The 24,426-nt window shown below is 55.0% G+C and overlaps 2 protein-coding genes across 2 annotated transcripts in view; both read right to left on the bottom strand.

Annotated features, from left to right (window-relative positions):
- Positions 1–5,337, bottom strand: part of ATG2A (autophagy related 2A) — a 38,357-nt gene extending 33,020 nt beyond the window's left edge. Inside the window, exon 1 of the mRNA XM_026650347.2 lies at positions 5,072–5,337. Within this exon, the coding sequence (XP_026506132.1) occupies positions 5,072–5,242 (171 nt within the window). The 5' untranslated portion in view covers positions 5,243–5,337. The remainder of the gene's footprint in view (positions 1–5,071) is intronic.
- Positions 5,338–11,136: 5,799 nt separating this feature from the next.
- The window catches only part of LOC112102328 (solute carrier family 22 member 6-like), a 20,733-nt gene continuing 7,443 nt past the window's right edge, over positions 11,137–24,426 (bottom strand). Inside the window, exons 7-17 of the mRNA XM_026650461.1 lie at positions 23,658–23,863; positions 18,684–19,057; positions 15,946–16,049; positions 15,557–15,711; positions 14,955–15,123; positions 14,511–14,634; positions 14,153–14,271; positions 13,159–13,376; positions 12,576–12,684; positions 11,762–11,965; positions 11,137–11,209 (exon numbers count right to left, since the gene is read on the bottom strand). Coding sequence (XP_026506246.1) covers positions 11,137–11,209; positions 11,762–11,965; positions 12,576–12,684; positions 13,159–13,376; positions 14,153–14,271; positions 14,511–14,634; positions 14,955–15,123; positions 15,557–15,711; positions 15,946–16,049; positions 18,684–19,057; positions 23,658–23,863 — 1,855 coding nt within the window. The remainder of the gene's footprint in view (positions 11,210–11,761; positions 11,966–12,575; positions 12,685–13,158; positions 13,377–14,152; positions 14,272–14,510; positions 14,635–14,954; positions 15,124–15,556; positions 15,712–15,945; positions 16,050–18,683; positions 19,058–23,657; positions 23,864–24,426) is intronic.

Below are 24,426 nucleotides of genomic sequence, written 5' to 3'. Positions count from 1 at the left end.
ACATGGCAGAGGGGCATTGCTGGCACATGATGGCATATATCACATTGGTAGATGTGCAGGTGAATGAGCCCCTGATGGTGTGGCTGATGTGATTAGGTCCTATGATGGTGTCACTTGAATAGATATATGAACAGAGTTGGCATCGGGCTTTGTTGCAAGGATAGGTTCCTGGGTTAGTGTTTTTGTTCTGTGGTTGCTGGTGAGTATTTGCTTCAGGTTGGGGGGCTGTCTGTAAGCGAGGACAGGTCTGTCTCCCAAGATCTGGGAGAGTGAGGGATCATCTTTCAGGATAGGTTGTAGATCTCTGATGATGCGCTGGAGAGGTTTTAGTTGGGGGCTGAAGGTAACGGCTAGTGGCATTCTGTTATTTTCTTTGTTGGGCCTGTCTTGTAGTAGGTGACTTCTGGGTACTCTTCTGGCTCTGTCAATCTGTTTTTTCACTTCAGCAGGTGGGTATTGTAGTTTTAAGAATGCTTGATAGAGATCTTGTAGGTGTTTGTCTCTGTCTGAGGGATTGGAGCAAATGTGGTCGTATCTTAGAGCTTGGCAGTAGACAATGGATCGTGTGGTGTGTCCTGGATGGAAGCTGGAGGCATGTAGGTAAGTATAGCGGTCAGTAGGTTTCCGGTATAGGGTGATGTTTATGTGACCATCACTTATTAGCACAGTAGTGTCAAGGAAATGGACCGCTTGTGTGTGGATTGGTCTAGGCTGAGGTTGATGGTGGGATGGAAATTGTTGAAATCATGGTGGAATTCCTCAAGGGCTTCTTTTCCATGGGTCCAGATGATGAAGGTGTCATCAATGTAGTGCAAGTAGAGTAGGGGCATTAGGGGACGAGAGCTACCTACCATTCTCTGAAGAGGTAAACTGAGGCAGGGAGTCTGGGGTCACCCAGCAAGCCAGGGCAGAGCTAGGAATAAAACCCAGGAGTCCTGACTCCCAGCAGCCACCCCTGCTTGAGCCACTAGACTCTCCTCCCAGAGCCAGGGATAGGGCCCAGGAGTCCTGGCTTGCAGTTTGCTACCTTTTGGGGAACAGGGAGCTGACTCAGCACTGTATTCCCCACTCCTCCAAGCAGAGGCAGCTCACAACTTCCCAGTGCCTGGAACAGCCAGATTCCACTTCAGGGCTCATCGTTAACCTCAATGGTGAGTGGCTAAGTGTGTGAATCCAACTGGCTTGTCCACATTCCAGCAGGGTACAAATACCCTGGGCACTTCAAGCTGCACATCCTGTCCTAGGCTAACATGCCCTGTAGTGCCCCACTCCAGAGCTGGCTGCATGTCACCAGCAGCCAGCTGATTCTTGCATGCTGCACTCTTATCTGGGAATCCTCCCTCTGATGGCAGATGACATGGATTGTTGTTCTAAAATCTACTCTGGTGACAAGGGCTGGGGAGGTCAGGTGACTTGGTTGCAAAACCATTTCAGCAGAGGAAGTAGCAGGCTGTCTGCACAGGGTTTCCAGCTAGTTAATTGTAGGCCTCATAGAAATGCTAAGTATTAAGGCTACTGGATTATTCTGACAATAACGCTTGGGATCCCGACTCAGATCGGAGACCCTCCTCATCAGGCCAGAGGCTGCACAGCCCTGCCCCTCCCTCCCACCCAAGATCAAGGCCCCTATGGGGCCAAACATTGCACAAAACAAGATCAGGGTCCCCCGTCATACCAGGCACCACACAGACCAAGATCAGGGTCCCCCAGCACTGCAGACCCCCCCAACCCAAATCAGAGGCCCCCATTGGGCTGGGAGCCACACAGACCCCCAGACCAAGATCAGGATCCCCCAGTCGCACCAGCCCCCACACGGACAGTGATGGCCAGTCCCTGACTTGATGAGCTTCCAATCGAAACAGACAAAGGATGTGAGTGGAAACTGAGGCACAGAGAGACAGTGGGACTAGAACCCAAACGTCCTGCCTCCCAGCCCAGTGCCCCAGCCACTAGACCATACTGCCACCATGTGTCACACACAGCTCAACAGGAGCAGAACGAGGCAGCCAGTCCAGAGGCAGCCAGCTGAGGCTGCATTGTGCCTCGTGGAACAGCTTCCTGGAAAGCCAAGAATAGGGAGGGTGATTGAGACATGACAGGGAGGGGAGGGCAAGTAAGGAGGGACAGTGGGACACAGTAGTGGTGGTGGGGACACACAGAAGGCCAGTCCCAACATGCCAGGGAAACATCATTCTAACAGGTGTACAGTGACCGCAGCTGCTAATTATAACCCACTCATGAAGGGCAGCAGCCCTGTTCCCCAGCAGGTAGGACAACAAGCACCTCGGTGCAAGGGGCGGTACTCACTGGCACTAGGATTATGGGCTGGCTGGCCAGCCCAAAATGGCGACATCCCCCACCGCCACCCCCCGGCCTGGCAAGGAAATTAAGGCAGGGCTGGGCTAGTGCAGACAACAAGAGGGAGCAGATTTCCTGAGGGGCTCTAGGGGGTTAGAGCAGGGGGCTGTGAGCCAGGACTCCTGGGTTCTATCCCAGCTCTCCTGCTAACTCACTGTGTGCCCTTAGGAGGTACAGCCCCTGTGCCTCAGTTTCCCAATCAGAGACAATGCCTCCCCTATCCACCCCTCTTCCTCTCCCCACAGGGAAGCTCTGTGCTTGTTTTGAAGCCAGGCATGACAGTCAGTAAACCCTGAGTCACAGAGCAGATTAATGAGCAGCTCCGGGGCTGGCGTGAGCCCAGGGCATTCATCAGCCCTGGGGTCTGATCGCTCACCTACCCACACTCTCGCCTCCCCCCTTTAGCATTTTCTGTATCCATGGTACACCATCAATACATACATGCAGAGCAGCCTCACCTGCGGTGCCAGGCTAACCCCAGCAACCAGCTAGGCACAACCAAGAGTAACTGGCATTACCAAGCCACTCGCAATATAGCGCCTCCATCTGAGGGCCTCCCAGCACCAGCGAGCACAAGCAGGGAAATCAACGCACACAGAGGGGAAGGGCAAAGGTCACAGAGGGCATCACTTCAGAGCCAGGCGTTCTAGCTCCCAGCCCTCCCCTGTTGTAGCTTGTGCTTCAGAAAGTGGGGTGGGGACTCAGCAGGGGGTGCTCTCCCCTCTGCAAGAGGTCAAAGGTGAGTCACAGCACTGGTGTCCCTCCCACATGCCTGCAAGCAGCTAAACCAGGGGTTCTCAAACTGGGGGTCGGGACCCCTCCGGGGGTCATGAGGTTATTACTTGGGGGGTCACAAACTGTCAGCCTTCACCCCAAACCCCTCTTTGCCTCCAGCATTTATAATGGTGCTAAATATATTAAAAAGTGTTTTTAATTTATATGGGGGGGGTCACACTCAGAGGCTTGCTGTGTGAAAGGGGTCACCAGGACAAAAGTGTGAGAACCACTGAGCTAAACCAATCCCTCAGCCCCCTAGGCTCTTCTCTCCCCCCCATTCTGTTGATGTCCCTCAGTTCCAAGCCATAGCCTCACTGAGTGGCTCCACTCTGATTCTCCCTCCCAACCTCCCCAAGAGCAACACACCCCAGGCCCCATGCAGCTTCCTTGTCCTCTCATTCCCTTCACAGTGGGGCACTGGAAGCCGGGCCCTGACACTCACCACAACACAATGCTGGGCTATTATTTGGGACCTGGTGACATGACCCACGACTCAGGGACATACCCCACTTCCCCAAGACACTACACCTGGGGTGACAGCAAGGTTATTAACCCAGCAGCTACAGCAGCCCCTCCCCCAACCCAAGGTGGGCAGAAGACAAGGAAGGGTGGCCCAGCTCCAAAGGAGGTGGAGAAACTGAGGCACAGCACTGCTGCTAATATAAACCAGGGGAAGAAATGTAAGGGTGGGCTAAGTGGGTGAATGGCTCAAATACAAGCACATACCCCACATGGGGTAACACTACAGAGTTGGGCTCCCCAGGAGTGGGGGTGAAACTTCTAGCATTAGCTCCATACCAGCCTAGATAGGGGTAGGAGACAGAGCCCTGGACTAGGAGAGGGTGGGTGGCTGTCTGTCCAGCCCTTTCCTGGTTGTCTCATATCAGCGAGGAGACTGGCCAGATAGGCTCAATGGAACTTCACCTCCAGAAAATGAAATCCACAAGGAACAGACCATGGAAATATACCAGCATCAGCAACCCATGGACCGGACCGTCCTAGCACACAGGGTGGGAGTTTAAGGATTAACCAGATATTTCCCTGTCTCAACTCCTCCATGAGGCCACTTCCCAAGTGGTCCATCCCCCCTCCTCCCAAAAACACACAGTGCAGTTACTGCTCTATAAGCTGGGCATTTCAGAGACACGACCCTGAGCATGGAGTACTGCCTGGGCAGGTGGGAGGCAGTGAAACACACAAGGGGTGGCAACCCATCCTGAAGCTAGTTCTTCCTGGTGGGATCAGTCACTGTCACTAATCGCACTCACCCTCTCTTCCCAGTCGCCAGTCTACTCTCTGGCCCTGCATACACCTGGTTCCTACCCCATCCCCTTCTTACCCACAGAGCCACACTGCCCTGTGTTCCTCACCTACATATCCAGGCAGATGCCTCTCAAGGTCCTTGCTCCTCCTCCCTGAGCCCCATCCCAGGCCCTCAACCCCTATGGATCAGGGGATATGACCTCCATCTGGGCTTCCCACATCACCTGGTTCTCCCCTCTTCCCCTTCAGCTCCCAGCTACAGATCTAGGCCCATGCCAGCTCCAGTGCCTCAGCACAGATTCCAGCCCCACCCCAACCAACCTTGTCCCCCACCTCCATCTCAGCATCCTGTTTCCGCCTTGGGCTCACACTGTCCTTCTCCAAGGCCCCACAGTGTCCTGGACCCCAGATACGGACCCTTCCAGCAGTTCCCAGCCCCTCACCCATATATTGAGGTCGATGTTCCCCAGCCCCCCGTACCAATCCCAGCCACACCCATCCAGCGCCCTGGCTTCCCCTAGTCCCAACCAGCCCCCTCCCCCATGTCGAGGTGGATGTCGTGCAGCACAACCCCTCCCCTCCAGCTCCCCCGGCCTCCCAGCTCCCCAACCCCCACGTCGAGGTGGATGTCCCGCAGCGCCTCCACTCCTGATCCCTGCCCCCTGCCCCTCACCCAGATGTCCAGGTGAATGTCCCGCAGCGCCCCGGCGCCCTGGTACAGGTCCAGGCTGAGCTGCTCCAGGCTCAGCCGCTCCTCCAGGTAGTGGCCCAGGTAGTGCTGCAGCAGGTAGCGGCAGGCCCGCTTCTTGATGGAACTGGACCAGGGGAAGAACCAGCGGGACATGGCTGGGTGAGGGACGGGGGCGGCTCTACCCGACCCGGGGTGTGCCCTCCCCGCCTCAACTTCACTCTGCCCCCCCGGCTCCGCGGCCGGCTTGTTTTCCCCCAGCACTGGCCCGCTGGCAGGGCAGGCCCCGCACTGATTGGCTGGGAGAATGTGGCTCGTCACCTCTCGCTCTGTTCTGATTGGCTCCGCGGGGAAGCGCCACAAAGCGACCCAGGAAGGAATGAAATAGAGTCCAGAGACCGAGACTGCGTGTGCGCACGTTTATGCCGCTGTAAAGGAGCTCGGACCGAGCATGCGTCCCACTGACCAGAGCAACAAATGGACTCTCCGGGCGCTAAATAGATCCCGACGCCTCCTTACTGCGCATGGGTGCAGTGGGCTGAGCTAGAAAATGACACCCCTAGTGCCAGATAGGTGCCACCCACCCGTCCCCACAACGCATGCGGGAAGTGGCCAATACCAGGAAGTGGAGTGAAATAGTTCCTAAGGCCCCATTTTACAGACAGGGAACTAAGGCAGAGGCTAAGTGACTTGCCCAAGGTCACATGCAAATAAATAGCAGAGACTAGACTTGATCATGGATTTTTTGAGTCCTAAGAATGCAGCCTAGCCACTAGACCATCAGCCAAGAGCCCCAGATAATACCATGCCTGGAAGGGGACATGGTGAGGGATAGGAAAGGTTCAATTAAACATTGGCCAGGACTTAACAGGATGCAATAACGTTGTGATGTCCTCTCAGTGGAATGTGATGTCATCATTCTATGTGGTGATGTCATTGTGCTCCTTTGTGGTGTCATAATAAAATGGGGCCCAGCCAGGGCCATGCCTGTAGAACATAACAGTTCAGTCTCCTGAGGACTGAAATGCTTTAGCTGTGATGTTAACTAAAATACTTGAGCTTAATATAGGGTAGCTGGGTGAAATTCTCTGGCCTGTGATTCAGACTAGAGATGATCTAATGGTCCCTTCTAACCTTAAACTCTGTGAAACTATTAAACCAACCAGAGACTCCAGCTGGGAGGAACAAAAGCAGCCAAAACAAGGACCTTTGGACAACCAGAGAACTGCCCACAGTTTTGGTTGGACTCTCTCTGCCATATGCTGATTGGCTGTTTGCTCTAACCCTCTACCTCCCTCACACTCTCTTCATCCTGCTTCACTCTACACCTGTCTCTCTTACCATCTCCTCCCCGCCCTGTCCCCCCATCATCCTTTTCTTCCCATTTAGCCTCTCCGCTCCGAAATAAAACCTCCCCATCCCCCCAAAATCATTAAACTAACATGCTATTTGCTGCCATCACATAGATTGCTCTGCCTGTGAAGGATACCCCTTCCCCCGTGCTGTGTCTGTCTGATCTATTGAGATTGTAAGATCTTAGAGGCAGAGTCTGCCTGCTACTCTGTTTGTGCAGGGCTTAGCACAATGGGGTACCATTCTTGGCTGGTCCTTAGGCACTACCATACTAAACTTGATGAACAACAACAATAATAGTGCTGCATTGTAACATCTCTGTGTTACATTGTGATATCATAGCACTGTATTTTGATGTCATAGTGCAGCATTATGATGTCATTGCATTGCCTTGCAATGTCCTAGCACTATATTATGATGTCACTGTGTGAGACTGTGATACCATCATGCTAGCTGTATTGTGATGTTAGTGTGCTTCCTCATGATGTCACAGTGCTGTATTGTGATGTCACTTTGTCACATTCTGATATCACATTGTGATTAGCTGTGTTGTGATGTCATAGTGCTGCATCGTGTTGTTACAATGCCGTTGCACCCCAGGAAAATGTCAATAACTGGCATGGATAAAAGCCAGTAAGGCATTGTCAAAACATCACCCAATTGCACTAGAATGTCCTCCCGGTGGTAGTGCAGAAATGTCACCCTGGCAGCACATGCAAAGTGCCCTCGCTGTGGCACAGCACCACAAGCTGGTGTCCATATGCTGCTGCAGCATCGAGCACAACAACATCATGACAACCCAGGCAGCAGCATGGCACATGGAGGGGATGCTGTGGCATCTTATGGTCTCCCCAAATTCTCCTGGCAGCTGCCAAAACCCCACAAACCGAATCTTCCACAAGGAAAGCAGGAAGATTGTGGAGAATTCACGATGGGCAGCAGCTTCAGCTGTGGTTAGACAATTCCTTTCCTATACTTGTTCTGTGTTTGTACAGCTCCTAGCACAATTGGGGCCTGGTCCGTGATTGCAACTCCTAGCACTACTTCAATACAGAGAACAAATAACAATAGTGTGACATTCTATACTTTGGGGGACAGTACTGTAACCCGCATATTCCTCATTTTCATATAATCGTGATCTTACGTATAAAGCATGTCTTGTAAGGTATCAGGGGAAAGGTTATGATCTGCTGAAAGTCATTTCTCTATCCATATATGCGCATCATTATTGCATATGAAGTTATGAGAATTGTGTTGTATGATGGTCACTAAAACATGCTGTAAATTGCGGAATCAGCCAGATATTAGCTCCCCAGAGGCAACAGGTGGGGTGTCAAACAACCCATCAAGAGCCATTGTCCAGCAAGGGAGCTACAATGCAATGACTCACCTGCATGAGGCCACACCAGGGAATTGCTCAACCTTGCTTGGGGAGACTCAGCAATGCCCCCCTGCCATGCCTGGACATGTGCTCCCCAAACACATGGACTGAGTGTATAAAATAGATGGAGTGGACACATACTGGGCCCTTCTCCTGCCCCCACCTTCGCTGCAAGCAACTTAGACACTGAGAAGAAGACAAGACTCCAACAGAGGAGATTGGCCCAGGTTTAAGGAACAAACTGTATATTAAGGACTGCAATATCCAATGGGGTAAGAAAAACTGCTTAATCTAGATGTTGCCCAGTCTAATAGGGTTGAGAGTTTAGACTGCGTCCTTATCTTTTATTTTCTTTTGGTAACTACTCTGACTTTTTGCCTTCATATCACTTAAAATCTATCTTTGTAGTTAATAAATTTGTTTGTTTATTCTACCTGAAGCAGTGCGTTTGGTTTGAAGTGTGTCAGAGGCTCCCCTTGGGATAACAAGCCTGGTACATATCAATTTCTTTGTTAAATTGATGAACTCATATAAGATTGCGGCGTCCAGTGGGCATAACTGGACACTGCAAGACGGAGGTTCCTAGGGTTGTGTCTGGGACTGGAGATATTGGCTCGTGTCATTCGGTTGCACAATCCAAGCAGCAGCTTACATCCCAGAGGCTGTGCGTGAACAGCCCAGGAGTGGTGGATTAGGCTGGCAGGGTAAGGCTGGCTCCCAGAGTCAAGGATTGGAGTGACGTAGCAGATCACCAGTCCGGATAACACCAGAGGGGAACGTCACAGTCATCTTATTTTCTAACCATAATAATCTTATTTTCCATCTGCCTCCAACAGGCAACTCCACAGGCTCCTCAGCAATCACAAAATCAGTGGCCAGAAGGGAACAATCAATTCCAACATTTCAGGGACTGTTCTAGGTCTCAATGGGCAGTACCCTCTGGATTATGGGGAAATTCAGAAAACCAGAAGAGCCCAGTTTCCACTACAATAAGGCCAATTTGGTGCAGCAAGCAGAGGAAGCTCTGTGGAGCAACCTGCTGCTGCTTAGGAAAATCACGGCAGTAACATGATGCTGTTCTTTCTCATCAGATGTACAGCCTGGCCTTCACCAGCAACGAAATAATAATGTACAGCACCTAGCACAATGGAGCCCTGTCCCGTGAGTGGGGCTCCTAGGCACAGCTGAAATGCAAATCCCAAATACCAATGCAAGCTTCTGAACACCCACACCCGCTGTGAGAGTTTGTGAGCTGTGACGGAGTGATCAAAGGGCATCAGCACTGAATGGCTGTCTCCTGGGGAAACAATCGGGTAGCTACCGGCAATGCCAAAGGGAATTGCTCTTCCCAGAAGCCTGAACACACGGCTCCACCTGATCCACAGGGGCAGAGACTGTGCTTCTCCCAGCCAGAGGGTGGCATTTCCATGGCCACTGACACAAGGCCCAGAAGGAACGCTTGCCTCCACAAAGGGCTGGGACCAAACCCAGGGCCTTGTAAAGAGGGCTGAGGTTAGAGAGAGGGGATGGGGTGCAGGAGTTTGCTGTTTCCCATAGACCTGTAACTCTCCAACGCTTTCAGAGAGAGTGTGTATGTGTGTGTGCGTGCGTCCCTGCTGCCCCTGGCTGGAGGGAATGAGCCCTGCTTTGTGTGCAAGCTCACACGCATGCATAAGAAATTCCTTTGCTAAATCTGTGCATTTCCTTCCTTTGCTGCTGAGTTATCCCTGAATGGTGTAACTAGGAAAACCCAGGGTTCCTACAGCCAGGTAGATGCCAGGGGAGAAATATATAAGCAACTTGGGGACTCGGGAGGACTGGGGCACTGTTTCCAGGGTCTAGGCAGCTGAAGTCCCACTGCTCAAGAAGGATGTCAGAAATGGGGTATAACCCTGGGAGACCCCGCACAGGGACAGGGATCAGACCCAGGCAAGGGGCTGAGCAGCATGTGGGATCCAGCAGTTGGAGCCCATCACAACAAACCAGTGCCCATTTGGAAACCAGGATTGGACCAGTTTGTGACCCCAGGGTGTTAGCAGGTGGCTCTCCCACCTGGCTACTTAATATAGGAAACACACGCTGCATACGGTCCATACAAACCCCAGTCTTGGACCATTGCAGTCAGTACTACTTCAGGAGGAAGAGCATCCCATTGATTCCTCAGCATGGCTTCTGGTCAGCTGATATTGCTATGGCAGGGGGAGTGTCACCAGATAGCGCTGTCACACATAGCCTTACAAGTTATTTTCCCCAGTATTGAGTCTTTGAAACCACACTGTATCATTGTTGGTTTTGTGATGTACTTATTTTCTTTCCAGATATGCTGCTGTTGCAAGCAGCAAGAGAATTTGCTCTTTGCTTTAATCTTTTTAAACCGCATCAGTTCTGGGGGGCAGAGCAGCTCCCAGGGAACTGGGCATGGGTGTTTGGGTGGAGTTTACAGAAAGAAGGGATTGTCTGCAGTGCTGTTTGTGTCCACCTCTGTTCCAGGACTGGTGCATATAGCACAGGGGATAAACAAGCTACACTAAGAAAATATCCACTGATTCTGTCTCACTTACTTCTCCTCTGATAGGAAACCAATTTACAAGGTTCTGACACCAGCTATAGCCGAGGGGCAGCAATATTAAATAGGTGCATTTCAACAGAGGTCACACAAAAGGCTTTCCATGTCAAAACTCTTCCTAGCAAAGGGGATTTTCTATGCAGCTAGTGGATATGGAGAAAGGTTAAGTATACAGAATAAAACACTGTCACGTTAATATGTGGTAAGCAAATTGATTCAAAGTCCAATCTACCAATTCTGCTCCAGCATTTGCCATGTGATGAGCCATGTGTAAATCAATTGTGAAAAGCACTGCAAACAGGTCAGTTCCACGGTAGTATTGGATACGTGCCGGAAAGAGTTAACTACGCCAGCTCTCTAAGGGTTTACAGTCAGCCTAGTGGGAAGAAATGTCTCCCCTCTTCATCCTGTGGCAAATGAACACCAAAAAACTAAAAATCCAAGCTGGAGAATCCTAGATAAAAAGGACCCTTTCAAGATTTTGCTTCTGTGATAAAAAGCTGGTTGTCTGGTTCTATATCTATCTAGTTCGGTAGTGGGGCCTATCATGCTAGTATCTGAGCCTCCCACACATTAATAGATTTATTCCCATAACCCCCATGGGGCAGGGAAGCATCATTAGCCCCACTTTACAGATGGGGAAATTGAGAACCAAGCGATGAAGTGACACGCCCCAAGTCACACAGGGAGCCAGGATTTGAACTCAGGTCTCCAGCATCCCAGTCCAGTGCCTGACACAAGAGCCTGTATTTAGAATTTGGTTTCCTTGGTTCCCCTGGCTTCTTTCCTCAGTTCCTCTTTCTTGCTCCTTTTCTTTCTTGCTCTGAAAACAAAGGGAGAAGAGAAGAACAAAAGCACCAAACAGCTGGATCATTAAAAATAACACTTAATCATTAATGACTCTTTGTCCTTTCATCCAAGACTTGTGTAAAGTATTTAAGATCTGTCCTTCTATCCATCCCCATATACACCTCCTAGATAGCAAGCTATCCATCCATCGCCATGCACACACACACACACACCCCTTGCATCTGAAGAAGTGAGGTTCTTACCCACGAAAGCTTATGCTCCCAATACTTCTGTTAGTCTTAAAGGTGCCACAGGACCCTCTGTTGCTTTTTACAGATTCAGACTAACACGGCTACCCCTCTGATACTTGACACACCCCTAGTCATCCCAAACACCCCAGCTATCTATCCAGCCATCCCCATACACACCACCCCTCTATCCATCCACACACACTGCATCCATCTATCTATCATACATTCACACACCTGTGTCCATGTACACACACTCTCAGGTTCGCGCACATACACTCATGCTCAGACACACACAATCCTGCCCCCAGCCCTCACACAGTGCCCATCATACCCACCTGTCCTCCACCTGCTTCATCGTGTTGGCTAGTGGGACCCCCAAGGTCTCTGGTAAGCAATTGACCAGGATGCCAGCTGTGATGGGCGCTGCCCCGAACAGGAGCAGGGGCAGGAAGGAGACAAAGGCCTGGGTCATCTGCATCATGGGGGCTGCCACCGCTCCCAGCCGGGCCATCATGTTGGTGACCCCCAGCCCTGTCTGCCTGGGGAGAAGGGGAAGCCACAGAGAATTGAGCAATCCCATTAAGGCTGGATACGTTATACAAATGAGCAGATGGTCTAATTTGCATATTTTATGAATAAGCAACTGTTTATTTGCATTACCCCCTTGCAGTCAAATCTATTAATTCCCACTCCAGACCCATCAGTTCTCAGCTCCACCTCCCCTCCCTCCATCAAGATCTGCCCCAAGCACAGGTCCTGGGCTCTCCCAATGGGACACTGAAGCAGCCGCTTGAGACCCCAGGTGGGGGAAGCTGAAATCAGGAGTGTCCCAGCCAAATGGGGAGGCTCAGCAGGATCTGCCCCAGCAGGACCAGAGGGCGCAGACAAGCGGAGACACCCACAGAGCTCAGCAATGTCCCAGCTGAGGAGGGACTGGAACAGCTAGCTGAATGAGGGGGGAACCCCAGGGAGGGACATCTTGGACCTGAGCAATGGGACCCTTAGGCTGGGCCTCAGGGCATCATTCCTCACCATGCGGGGGTATTAGATTGAACATCCCAAGTCACTAGACTCCCAGCCCTGCTCCCTGCGCTTCAAGCAATGCTGCCTCCATTGATGCTGTCCAGCAGAGGGCCCCGCCCCACTCACCTGATGACAGTGGGGTAGAGCTCAACGGTGTACAGGTAGGAGCAGCTGGAGGAGGAGGAGAAGAGCCCTTTTCCCAGGACAGTCAGGGTAATCAGCAGCACCTCCATGTCTAGGGGGAGAGAGGGGAAGAGGACCCAAAATGCATCAGGCTGAGAAGAGCCCCCACCCCAATGCGCTGTATCCCCTTTTGCTCTGGGGGTGCCTGTCGCTAACTCAGAGACCCAGCATTGGGTGATGGGCAGCCCAGGACCAAACCCACCATGCTGGGGCTGCATGGCGCCATAGCTGGGCTGGGGTACTGGTCACTTACCAGTCCCTTGGGCCACCTGTAGGGCTACTATCTCGGCCACTGGCCAAACCTCCTTCCCACCACCAAAGCCACCCCAGCTTCCACCGCACCATCACCGGCTCAGTTTCCTGCACAGCAGGGAGGACGGGATACCAGGCTGGATGGGCCCATTGGTCTGATTTGAGATGGCAGGGAGTGGGGGCTACCGGGTCTGATCTGGGCTGGGCTGCATGCTGGTGAAGCCCAGGGCAGCGGGGAATGCTATGCCGACTTGGCCGAATGCCCTGGTCTCACCATGCGGCACGGGGATGCTGGCCAGGATGAAGAGTCCCCCCAGGACCAGGCAGGCAGACTGCGTGTGCCGGCGCCCCAGGCGGTTGACGACCACGGCCACCAGCATGCGGAAGGGAATGTCCACAGCGCCAAAGATCAGCTGCACCAGGAAGATGCTGATGCCCCTGAAGCGCTGTAGGTCCAGGGCCAGGTGGTAGTAAGAGAAGCTGTTGGAGAACCTGCCGTATGGGGCGGGGAGAACTGGGGTGAGGGGGGCTCAAATGGGGAGAGAGTCTGGCTGTCTCCCAGCCCCATTCCCGTCTGTTTGTCTCTCCCTCCCTCTTCCGTCTGTCTCCCCTTCATGTCTGTCTCTCCCCCTCCTCTGGTCTGTCTGGTTCTCCCTCCCCATTTCTGTCTGTCTTTGTCTCCAGCTGCTCTGGGGTGGGGGGAGACTTTCCTGTTCACATGGGGGGATCCCCACAGGGTTTTGTGACACCCACATTTACTTCCAGGGGGTTCCCCCACTGGAGAAACTCCCTGCCTAATTACAAACCCAAACACTTGGGGGCCAAAGCAAAGTTGAGCTTCCCCCATGCCTCCTCTTAGCTGAAGTCAGTGCTGTGGGGATAAACACTCTGCTCCCATCCTGGCCATGGAATCCTCTGGGGGGCTAAGCAGCATGGGGACTAGAACTCAGATCCTCCAGCCAGCAGTACAGGGGCTCTGACACACAGCTGCCCCTAAGTCTCACCCCCTGCCATCTGAGCCCGAGGGGAATCCCCCTCCTCTGCTCCTAAGTCTCACCTCGTGCCATCTAAGCCCTGGGGAATCCCCCTCCTTGGCCAGCAGTATAGGGGCTCTAACACATAGCTCCCCAAAACCTTGCCCCCTGCCATCTAAGCCCATGGGAATCCCACTCAACAGGAGACAATGGTGCAACCACACTCCCCAGTCAGTTCATTGCACTAGTATTATTAGCCTGGGGGTACTGATGGGGGCAAGGGGAGCCCCTTACCAGGCCAGCATGAGGCAGCCGGTGACTCCACGCATGGGCGCTGTCCGGAACAGCTCCAGGGCAGAGCGCCGTGAGGGCCCTGAGCTCTCTTCCTCCTGCTGCATCTCCAGCCGCAGTGTCTGGGGAGGGAGAGAAGGTTGGAGCTGAGAGCAGGGTGGAGAAATCACACCTCTTCTCCAGAGGGGGAGATGGGCAGATCCAGGGAGAGAGAACCCTGCGGCTTGACACCCAGCCCTCCCCACCTCTAACCACTAGACCCCACTCCCCTCCCAGAGACAGGCATAGAACCCAGGAGTTCTGACTCCCAGCCCCCCCATCTCTAACCACTAGACCCCACAGGGTACCCTGTGCCCCTCACCTCCAGGGAGATGCCCTCCCCCTCCAGCTTCTCGCCGTTGATCCGGGCCACCCGTCGCAGGTTCCTCAGTGCCGTCTCAGGCCTGTGGTTGACGATGAGCCAGTGCACGGACTCTGGAATCCACCTGAGGGGGGGGGGGTTGGACCAGGGCTCAGAGAGAGAGAGGAGGGCATGGTGCCTGCTGAAGACCGGGCACCCATGTCCCCAGGGCTCTGGGCAACAGATCTGGGATTCTGTGCTTCCCTGGCCGTTGGTCTATCAGGGGAACAGGGCTGCAGGGTCTCCATTTGGACCAGGCGACAGGCTACCGTGGGTGTGCCATGGGGTGTGGGCCCCCTCTGGGCTCCCAGACAGAGTCCTACGGCTCCTGAGCCCATAATGCCATCCCTGCCTGGAGTCGTGGCTCCCTGTGGATGTGTGCCCCTCAGCCCCAAGGGCACCTACCAGCTGTAGAGGAAGAAGAGGAAGAAGGGCACCGAGGATGCCAGCTGCAGCTGGCGCCAGTCCCGGATGGCGTATGCCAGTCCAGCCAGGAGCAGCTGGCCCAGCGTCAGGCTGCAGGCGAGGATGGTGTACACCATGGCCCGGAACCGGGATGGGATCCACTCCAGGGCTGGGGGCGATGGGTAGGGTGAGACGCGGCACCCTCCAACCTCACCCTGCCTGCCCAACCTTGGGGAGCAGAGCTCAACCCCGCACCCCTCTGCGCTGGGTGGGCCCAGGGTGGGGCAGTGGGGGGAGAGCTGTCCCCCATGCACCCACACATAGAGCCCGCCCCCACTCTTCCCTCCCCTCCCCAAACAACCCAAACAACCTCCCTCACATTTCCCCCTGCCACACAGCCCCCCAAAATCCCACACAGTCCCTCCCACACAAAGCCCCCCATCATAGCTCCCCCACAGCCCACACCACCAGCCCGCCACAAACATCTCCCCTTACATGTCCCCCACTCTTCACACCCCCCCAATCCCCCAAGTCCCCCACCCCCAACCTCATACTCAGCCCCCCCATGCCAGCTCCCCGCCCCCAGGCCCTCCCCCACTCACTCAGGCTGCTGCCGTTGAGGATGGAGCCCGCGGTACCCATGCCACTGAAGAAGCGGAAGGCGCAGTAGGCTGCCAGGTTGGGGGCGAAGGCGGCACCGGTGCCCATCACACCCATCTGCAGGAGGGACCAAAGCAGCAGTGCCCGGCGTCCTAGTCTGCAGCAGGGGAGACAACACCATGGGAGAAAGGGGGGATACGGGCTGGATGGGTCCATGGGGCTGATCTGGGGGGGCAGGTGGGGGGGATACTAGGCTGGATGGGCCATGGGGCTGATGTGTGAGGGGGTCCCAGCTGGATGGGTCCATGGGGCTGATGGAGGGGGATACCAGGCTGGATGGGCCCATGGGGTGATCCAGGGGGGCAGGGAGGGGGGATACTGTTTTACTCACCTATCCGCCAGGCCCCCGTAGACCAGTGCTCCCACCAGCACCCCCGCCATGTAGATGGACTGGGCAAAATCCTTGAGAGCGCGCTGGCCACAGACCAGGTGCCACTGGGGAGGAGTGGGGAGAGGGGTGTGAATCCAGGGGTGCCCCATGGCACTCTGCACTGCTGGGCAAAGGGCTGACTGCATAGTCAGATGGGCTTCAGGGACACAGCTGGCACAAAGTGCCAGGAACCACACCTATGTCTCCTCTGCCCACCTGAGCTACCTGAGCCCTGGCTAGTAGCTGTACCCTGGCAGCACCTAGAGGCCAGGGCCCTGCTGTGCCAGGCATATGTCCAGCTGAGCCTCCCACATCAGTCTGTGCCCAGCTGTGCCACCCACACACACTTGTGCTGCCCATGCCTGTCTATGACAGGAATACCCAACTGTGCCATCCATGCCCACCTGAGCCCACCTCCGTCCTCTGAGCTCCCCCCATTCCACCTAAGCCCCATCTGAGCCCAACTCTGGTCTCCAAACTCCAGCACCCTCCTGTGCCATTCAAAGCCACTGATGGGTTCTGAGTGCCCCTTTGTGCCCCTTCCCCATTTGCCACTGGCCCATCTGAGCTCACCTGCACCCACCTGGACCCACTTCGTCAGAGCCCTGCTGGGCCATCCCAGCTGTTCCTCCTGTCCATCCCCACCAGTGCCACCCCTGCTGTCCCTGCTGCCCACGTCCACCTGTGCCACCCCTGCTGTCCCTGCTGTTCACCCCCACCTGTGCCATCCCAGCTGCCCATGCTGTCCATGCCCATCTGTGCCACCCAAAACCTCCCTTGCATGCCCACCTGTAGCTCCCATGCCCACCTGAGCCCTGGGACCCTCACACCTTGTGCCCAAGCCTGCCAGCACCCATGCCCTTTAAATGCCCTCTGTCCCTTTTATGCCCTGCTGATTCCACCACACTCCCGTGTACCACCCATTGCTGCCAACAAAACCCTTATCCCCGCCTTGGCCTGGCGCTGTCCACGCAGCCAGGACTGGAGCTGAGATTCCACAGTCCCGCACAAGGGCTGGGGGGACAAGACAGCGTCCCTCCTCCCCTGCCAAATCTGGGGTCTGGAATGATGGGTGGGGCCAGGACCAGGGGCTCATGGGTTGTTCCAAGCGGGTTACTGTGTAACCCAGCTGGGCATGGGGCAGCTGGCAGCATGACATGTCACAGGTGTGCTAAGAACAGGAGAAGGGATTGGCACAGGATCCGCGCCAAGGAAAACACCAGGACTGTCATCCATTATCCCGGCTCTCAGAGGGGTGACTCAGGCTGAATTTCTGCCACAGCAGGCCCCTGTGGGCTGGCAGGAGGGGCTCAGAGGCACAGGCCCTTGGCCAGCGCCAGGAGGGGTGATGCCAAGGCAGAGGTGCCATCTTTTGGGGAGGGATATTAAGCCTCCCACCCCTTGTGTGGTGACTGGCCAGTGCCCACCCTGTAGAGCAGGACTGAGCACGGGCACTGCTCCATGGCACACCAGCCCCTGCTGAGCCCCCCCCCCCCCCCCCCCCCCCCCCCCACCCCCCAGCACTGTGCTGGGGTACTGGAGTCAGCACTGCCTGCAAGGAGGCAGTGCCCCCTACTAGGTCCCCCCACCCGGCTCCCTGAAGCACAGAGCCTCTTGGTGCCACGCTGAGGCCAGCACCAATTCAGAGGGGAGAGTGCTCCCTGCTGAGCCACCCAGCTGGCTCCCTGTGGCACGGCGTCCCACACTGCTGGGGTCAGCACTAAGAGCACTCCCTAGGGAGCCACCCCCCTTCTCCCTGCAGCAGCACAATCAGTGCAGACTCCACAGGAAAAGCAGCCCCTAGTGAGCCCCCAGCCTGGCTCCCCAGAGAAGCTGGGCACTCCGTCAAGGTCTCCAATCCGACTACTGAACTAGCTGGGCCTTGCTTAGGTGATGAAACCTCTGAGGGGGCATCTCAGGGTCTCACTGAGTCATCATGGAGCTTGGCCAACCAGGCAGCCTCCAGGCTACCTCCTCCCACCTCCAGCTGGCTCAGAAGCCCCGCCTGTGTCACCTCCTGGCTGGCATTGACTGCGCAGTCAATGCAAGGGCTCCCTCTAGTGAGTTAGGGCAGCATGGGGGTCCCTGCACCACAAGGCTGTGAGCACCCACCCTTTGCTTGAGGCCCTGCCAGGGCACAGCCTTGGTCCTGGTCTACAAAGGCATTCATGGATCAGATTATAGCTACAGTGGAGACATCTCCTCCATTTAGGGCCGGCCAAGGCAGGGAGCTCCTGCAGGGCCACGGCGACCACAAAGCCCAGGCTAGCTGCCACAGAGATAAGGCATGGCCAGCCAAGTGGTTCAGGCCTAGGGGAGAACTTCCAGAGGACATGAAGCTAAGCCACAGCCCGATAGCCCCACTGCTTGTTAGATAACCCTTTGCCACCAAACTGATCCAACAGCCCCCTACATCAAGCACAGTCTGTATGCCCCCAAGAGGAAGGAGAGCCAGAGATGCCATGTAGTCCAGTAGGCACCTTGCTATGCCAGTCTAATGCATGAGACAGGCTCAGATACTATGGGTGAGAGCACAAAACCGAGGGGGAGGGGTGGATGGATGGATAGGTGGTTGGATGGGGACATAGATAGATGGGTCGGTGAATGGATAGGTGGATGGATAGATAACCAGCCTGTGATGTTGTCACAGCTCCAGGTCCCCGCTCCCCTGGAATGATCCCTCACGCTCCCCTCTGTACCTCCGTGATGATGGTGGAGTTGAAGACACTCCTGTCGTACACCCACCCATCCAGGCAGGGCTCAGTGGCATTGGTGCTGGTGCCATTGGGGGCCAGAAGCTGCCACTGTGGGGTGCTGAACCGCAGGCACCTGTCTGGCTCCTGGTTGCCATCCATAGGAATGTAGATCTTCAGCAGGTCTCCAGTCACCTCTGTGGTGTCATTGTCTCCCGCCGGAATGTAGCACCAATGCCTGGGGACAGCAGCTGTGAAGTTCTGCAGGAAGTTATGGGAGGCCACCATGAGGAGAGGGAGGAAGATCAGGACGACAAGGATGGTTTGGAAGAAGCCCATACGTTGCTCCTTCTCCAGTTGGACGCCAGGGGCCATGGAGGCTGTGAGGAAACCTCTTCCTGACTGCCTGGTTGCTCTTCTTCTCCAGAGCCCCTGGCTCGTATAGCAGTCAATCTATGTGCCCTAGCCTGGCCTTTGGCCCTGGTAAATCTTTGACCAGCATCAAGGGCAGAGTCAGGTGGGAGGCTGAGAATGTGGAGGAAGTGGGAAAGGGAACAAGGTCCAGCAGAGGACATACTTCTCAGAAGCATTACTCATCTACTAAGGTGCTGGGGGGATGGGGCAAGTAGCCGGGTCATGAAATGGGACACAGACCCTTTCCTCTCTAGGGGGTGCTCGCAGCAATCCAGTCCCAGGGCGGGGTGCTGGCTTGGTAGGGGCAGTGGGGAATGGGATACTGGGGTATTTCCCTCTAGGGCTTGGATTCTGATTTGCCCCTGTGACTGATAGTCATTCCCAGGTGATGGCTCACATGGTCGGAAGCTGTGGAATCCACTGAGTCCCGCTCCAGTTCCCCCATGTCACGGACGCTTCTGAGAGCATGCGGCATTAATGAGCCACAGAGACCCAGTGGGCAACAGACAGGAGCGTTGTGTTTTGTGGGAGAGGATTTAACCAGAATGGGAGCAGACCCCCATCACAGCCTTCCCCCTGCCTGGCACTGAACTTTGTGGGTGGGTAGAGCCTAGAGACCTGGATTGAGAATGAGCGAGGTCCTGTACCAGGCGCGGCACAGACCCCAGCCGAGATCAGGGCCCCATTGTGCCAGGTCCTCCACACATCCCAACCCAGATCAGGGCCCCATTGTGCCAGGTCCATCACAGAACCCAACCGAGATCAGGGCCCCCATCATGTTGCATGGACACACAGTGAAAGATAGTCCGGTCCGGAAGACCTGACTATCCAAACAGACAAAAAACAGATTATTCTCCCTGTGACGGGTTGGACACCCCCGTCCAGGATGCCACCTGATGAGCTGGGGTTCCACTGAGCCCGCCCGTTCCACCAGCCTGGGCTTCCTCAACCTGTCCTTGCTGTGCCAGGCCTCAAGTCTTCTCTAGCACACACACAGGTGAGGCCACACCCAGCTGCAGACACAGACTGAAATCAGCTCTGTGGGAGGATTCAGCTCAGGACTTTATCCAGCACTCACGTGCACACCTCCTTTGGGGTGTAAACCCAAAATCACATTGTCTTTCATTGTATAGAGAGATCTGTACAGCCTAAGGTCATAAAATCGCCCCCTCAATGTGGAGAGAGATATGCACAGCTTCCCTCTCCCCGATATGAATTGCACAAACTGGGTTTTGAAATAAACAAGAAATAAGTTTATTAACTACAAAAGGTAAATTTTAAGTGATAATAAGGGATAGCAAACAGAACAAAGCAGATTACTTTAGTAAATAAACAAAAACACAAACTGAGCTTAATACACTAGATGGGTAGGATATAAATTAGCAAATTCTTACCCTGAGTGATAAATAGGCTGACAAATTCTTCAGGCACAAGTTGCTTTGGCTTTCCCAGGCTTTCATACACAGACTAAAAATCCTTCTAGCCTGTGACCATCACTTCCCACAGTTCAGTCTTTGTTCCTCAGGTGTTTCCAGGTATGTTGTTGTAGAGAGAGTGAGGTCCCCTCATAATGTCATTTTCCCCCTTTTATATCTTCTCCCCACTTGCTGGAAAGCTCCTTTGCTGTGACCTGGGTCAAACAGTTCCCATTGTGTAGTGCTATCTCTGAGAGGTTTCTATTGTACGCAGTTCCTGGGGTAAGCCTTGTGCTTGTGTGTATTTTCTCAATAAGCCATTAACATTGTTTGGCCTTTTTACTGTTGTACCTGAAAGGCTGCTTGTGGGTGTTCTCAACCTCAGGACATGTTTCAGTAACACATACATAGCCAAGCTTCAGAACTTCACATATGACGATAGAACATACAATCCAACGAGATATTACTGTCTAGCGGATCAAGACTTTTAGAACGATACCTCACAAGGCATACTTTGTACAAGACAAATCCTAATTACATGACGGTGGTGAATATTGGGGTGCCAGGGTGTCACTCTGGGCACCCCACATCAGTGGCCCCTTTTGTTCAAGGCGTTGCCCTATCGGCCAGCCCACATGCTGCCAAACAGCTGGGGCTCTGTTCCTGTGTGGCAGGCCATCGCCACTTCGCTTCTGTCAGGGCTCTGCTCTGCTTTGCATCCACAGCACTCAGCTGGCTGTGTCATCTCTCCAGATGGCAACCCTGGGGGTGGGCAGTGTGGTATCTCTGCCGGCAGGGGGCACCTCCTACACCCCCAGGAGGGATCGGGGCCAGGAATGCCCCTGCAAGCACCAGCCCAAGGAGATCTTCCAGTCCAGGGCCAGCCCGATAGCAAACTTGGGAGATCATCTAAAATCACCCTGGATAAGACCCACATGCACTTCTCACCTCCCCCTGCAGCCTAAACTGTGGGTCTGTTGATCTATCACTGCACATCCCTCTTCTCTGCCCCACCCCAGCCATTGGGGCACCCATCTCTGCCCCTCCAACCACCCATCCCTGGGGTGCCCCCAATCTACCCCTCCCTAGCCCTACACCTGTCCACCACCTCTCGGCAGCCCTGCCACCCCACATAGATTGGTGATTACTGTCTGGGATGATCAGAACAGGAGACTCACCTGGTATCCAGGGCTAGATTGTCCCCTCCAGTCTTCCCCCTAGGGGATCTAGTCTCCTACCACAGCACAGGGGTAACACGGGGGTGCTCATATCACCAGACACCCCTCCCACTTCTGCTAGTAGCCAGCACTTGACGCAGCTTCTTTAGGGTGTGGAAACTGCTATGTACATGGTCCCCAGCACCCCTGCAGGAGCCTGCCTGCCTCTGACCCCCATCATCCCCATGTGGGGAGAGTGTGGTGCATCATGGGAAAATGCAGTCTATCCTGGGAGCCCAGCCTAGAAGAGAATGAGTGCATGAGGCTGCACCAGTCAGGGATTCCCAAGATGCATTCCCTTCCCATCTACAAGAGGGGAGACCATGGTGCATCATGGGAGATGTAGTCTGGCCAGGGCACCCAACTCACAGAGAAGAAAGGAGCAGGAGGCTGCCAAACTACATCTCCCATGAGGCACTGCAGTGGCATTTCAGAATCAAAATACTTAGATTTTTGCCGAAAATATCAACACTTTCTGGAGGGAGAAACATGCCCCCGCCTCTGTTTCCAGAGGAGCTCCAGCCCTGACTCCATGGGGTGGTTGGTGTGCAGGGATCAGGGACATGGAGCAAGGGGAATTTCTTAGTGTGGCTGAGTACATTTCTTAGTACATTTACAAAATGTACAGAAGGCCACAGGAACGAGTGCAGGAAATCCCCCCCCACACATCCTGTCCCTGCTGCCTGGGGGCTCGTACCCCACATAGAGGGGTCACTCCAAACTCCAGCCCCATTGGTGAATGTTACAGTTTGGATCCAGCCGCCACACCTCCTGTACAGCCTCGCTGAGCTGCCTAGCTGCCCCCCAGTCCCCTGCACCTAATGGGGAGCCCTCGATGCCTTCAGAGCCCCCAGGCCCTTCTCCCCACTCTGCTCAATTTGCCCCAAAAGGGGTCAGAGCATCAGTTCGGCCGCAGGATCCAATCCAAGCCCAGCTTGGTAGTGGCTCATCAGCAGCTATGAAATCTGTTGGCTGGGTCTCAGCTCGCAGTAGGACAGAAACCTGCATCGCATGAACCATCATTGTTGGCTGGACGGGCCACAGACGCTGAGCTCCCCTCCCCCAGTAGGGAGGGTCACTTTAGAGGGGTGGATGTCAGGCCAATACACGCAACCAGAGGGAGCCAGTTCACAGTCCTGCCAGGCCAGAGGGACGGGCGGGTGTCAGGCCAATATACATCACCAGGAGGAGCCAGTTCACAGCCCCACAAGGCCAGAGGAGGGGTAGGGGTCAGGCCAATACACACCACCCGCGGGAGACAGTTTAAAGCCCCACCTGGCTGGAGGGCGGGGCGGGTGTCAGGCCAATATTCACCACCAGAGGGAGCCAGTTCACAGCCCCACCAGGCTGAAGGAAGGAGCGAGTGTTAGGCCAATACATACCACTGGGGGGAGCCAGTTGACAGCCCTGCCAGGCCGGAGGGAGGGACGGGTGTCGGGCTAATACACACCAGCAAGGGGAGCCGGTACAGTCACACCTGGCAAAGTTGTTCAGGGAGGTGTCTCCCTGCTCTGTCCATGCCCCACAGGCTGCCTGCATGTGTGGCGTAGGGTCCCCCACTAGGGGGCAGCTCAGTGGCACAACTCAGACTCCCCCGCCCCCCCATTTGCCCTGATTCCTAAGTTGCAAAGGGAGCAGCAGGTGGTTCCTCCCTTCACGTGGGCCTTTTGGTGCAGCCTCCACCTGTGCATTGGGGGGGCCAGGACTGGGGGCTTTGGGGGCGGGGAAGGCTGCTCAGATCCTGGTTGAGTGGACAATGTGAGCCACGGTCTCCCCGGCGATCGCCTCCTCGCCTTTCCTCCTGGCTCTGGAACAAAAGAGGGAGGGAGTGAAAAGGATGGAAAGGGCAGGTGGGAAGGGATTGACGGGGAAGGAAAAGAGGTTTGCAGGGGGAAAGGGCAGCGGGAGATGTACCCCAGCAGCCCGTGACTCACACCTGTCCTCCACCTCTTCTATGGTGTCCAGCAGGGGGACGTTGTGCATCTCTGGCAGGAAGCAGGCGGCGATGCCGGACACGATGGGAGCCACCCCGAATATCACCAGCGGCAGGAAGGGAAATTGCTGCCCGGCCATCAGCACCACCGGGGCCACCATGCCGCCCAGACGAGCCATCACGGTGGTGAAGCCAGTGCCTGTCTGCCTGCCAGACACAGCGCGCTGTGAGAGACTCGTAACAATAACAGCACGCCCCGCACAGAGATGCAGCCGCCCCTGGGGAGGGGCGCAGGGGCTGTTTATACAATCACAGAGATGGGGAATCCCAGTCCTGATTTTACCTGACAGCAGTTGGGAAGAGCTCTCCCCCATACAGGTAGGAGCAGACAGAGGAGGCAGCCAGGCATCCTTTCCCCAGCACTACCAGAGCCAGTCGCACCATCAGCATCTCTGGAGAGGGGAGAGATGGGCATGTGGAACTGGCCTTCCCGGAGATCACAAAGCCCAGTGCACGTTTCAGTCACTGCAGTCCCACGGCACAGCTGCCGCATGAGCCATGCAAAGAATCATGGCAGCATTTCACAGTGGGGAAACTGAGACATGGGTGAAGTGGCTTGTCCGAGGCAGATCCATGAATAAAATCCAGGAGTGCTGACTCCCAGCTGCCCACCCCATTCCAATCATCAGACCCCACTCCCCTTCCAGGACTGGGGATAGAACCCAGGAATCCTGACTCACAGCCCCACCGTCCCACTCTAACCCCCGAGC

Source organism: Terrapene carolina, unplaced genomic scaffold (genome assembly GCF_002925995.2).
Source record: "Terrapene carolina triunguis isolate 2854851 unplaced genomic scaffold, T_m_triunguis-2.0 Scaffold89, whole genome shotgun sequence".
Classification (NCBI taxonomy): domain Eukaryota; kingdom Metazoa; phylum Chordata; order Testudines; family Emydidae; genus Terrapene; species Terrapene triunguis.
Note: the sequence above shows the minus strand (reverse complement) of the source record. Positions and strands in the feature narration are given on the sequence as shown.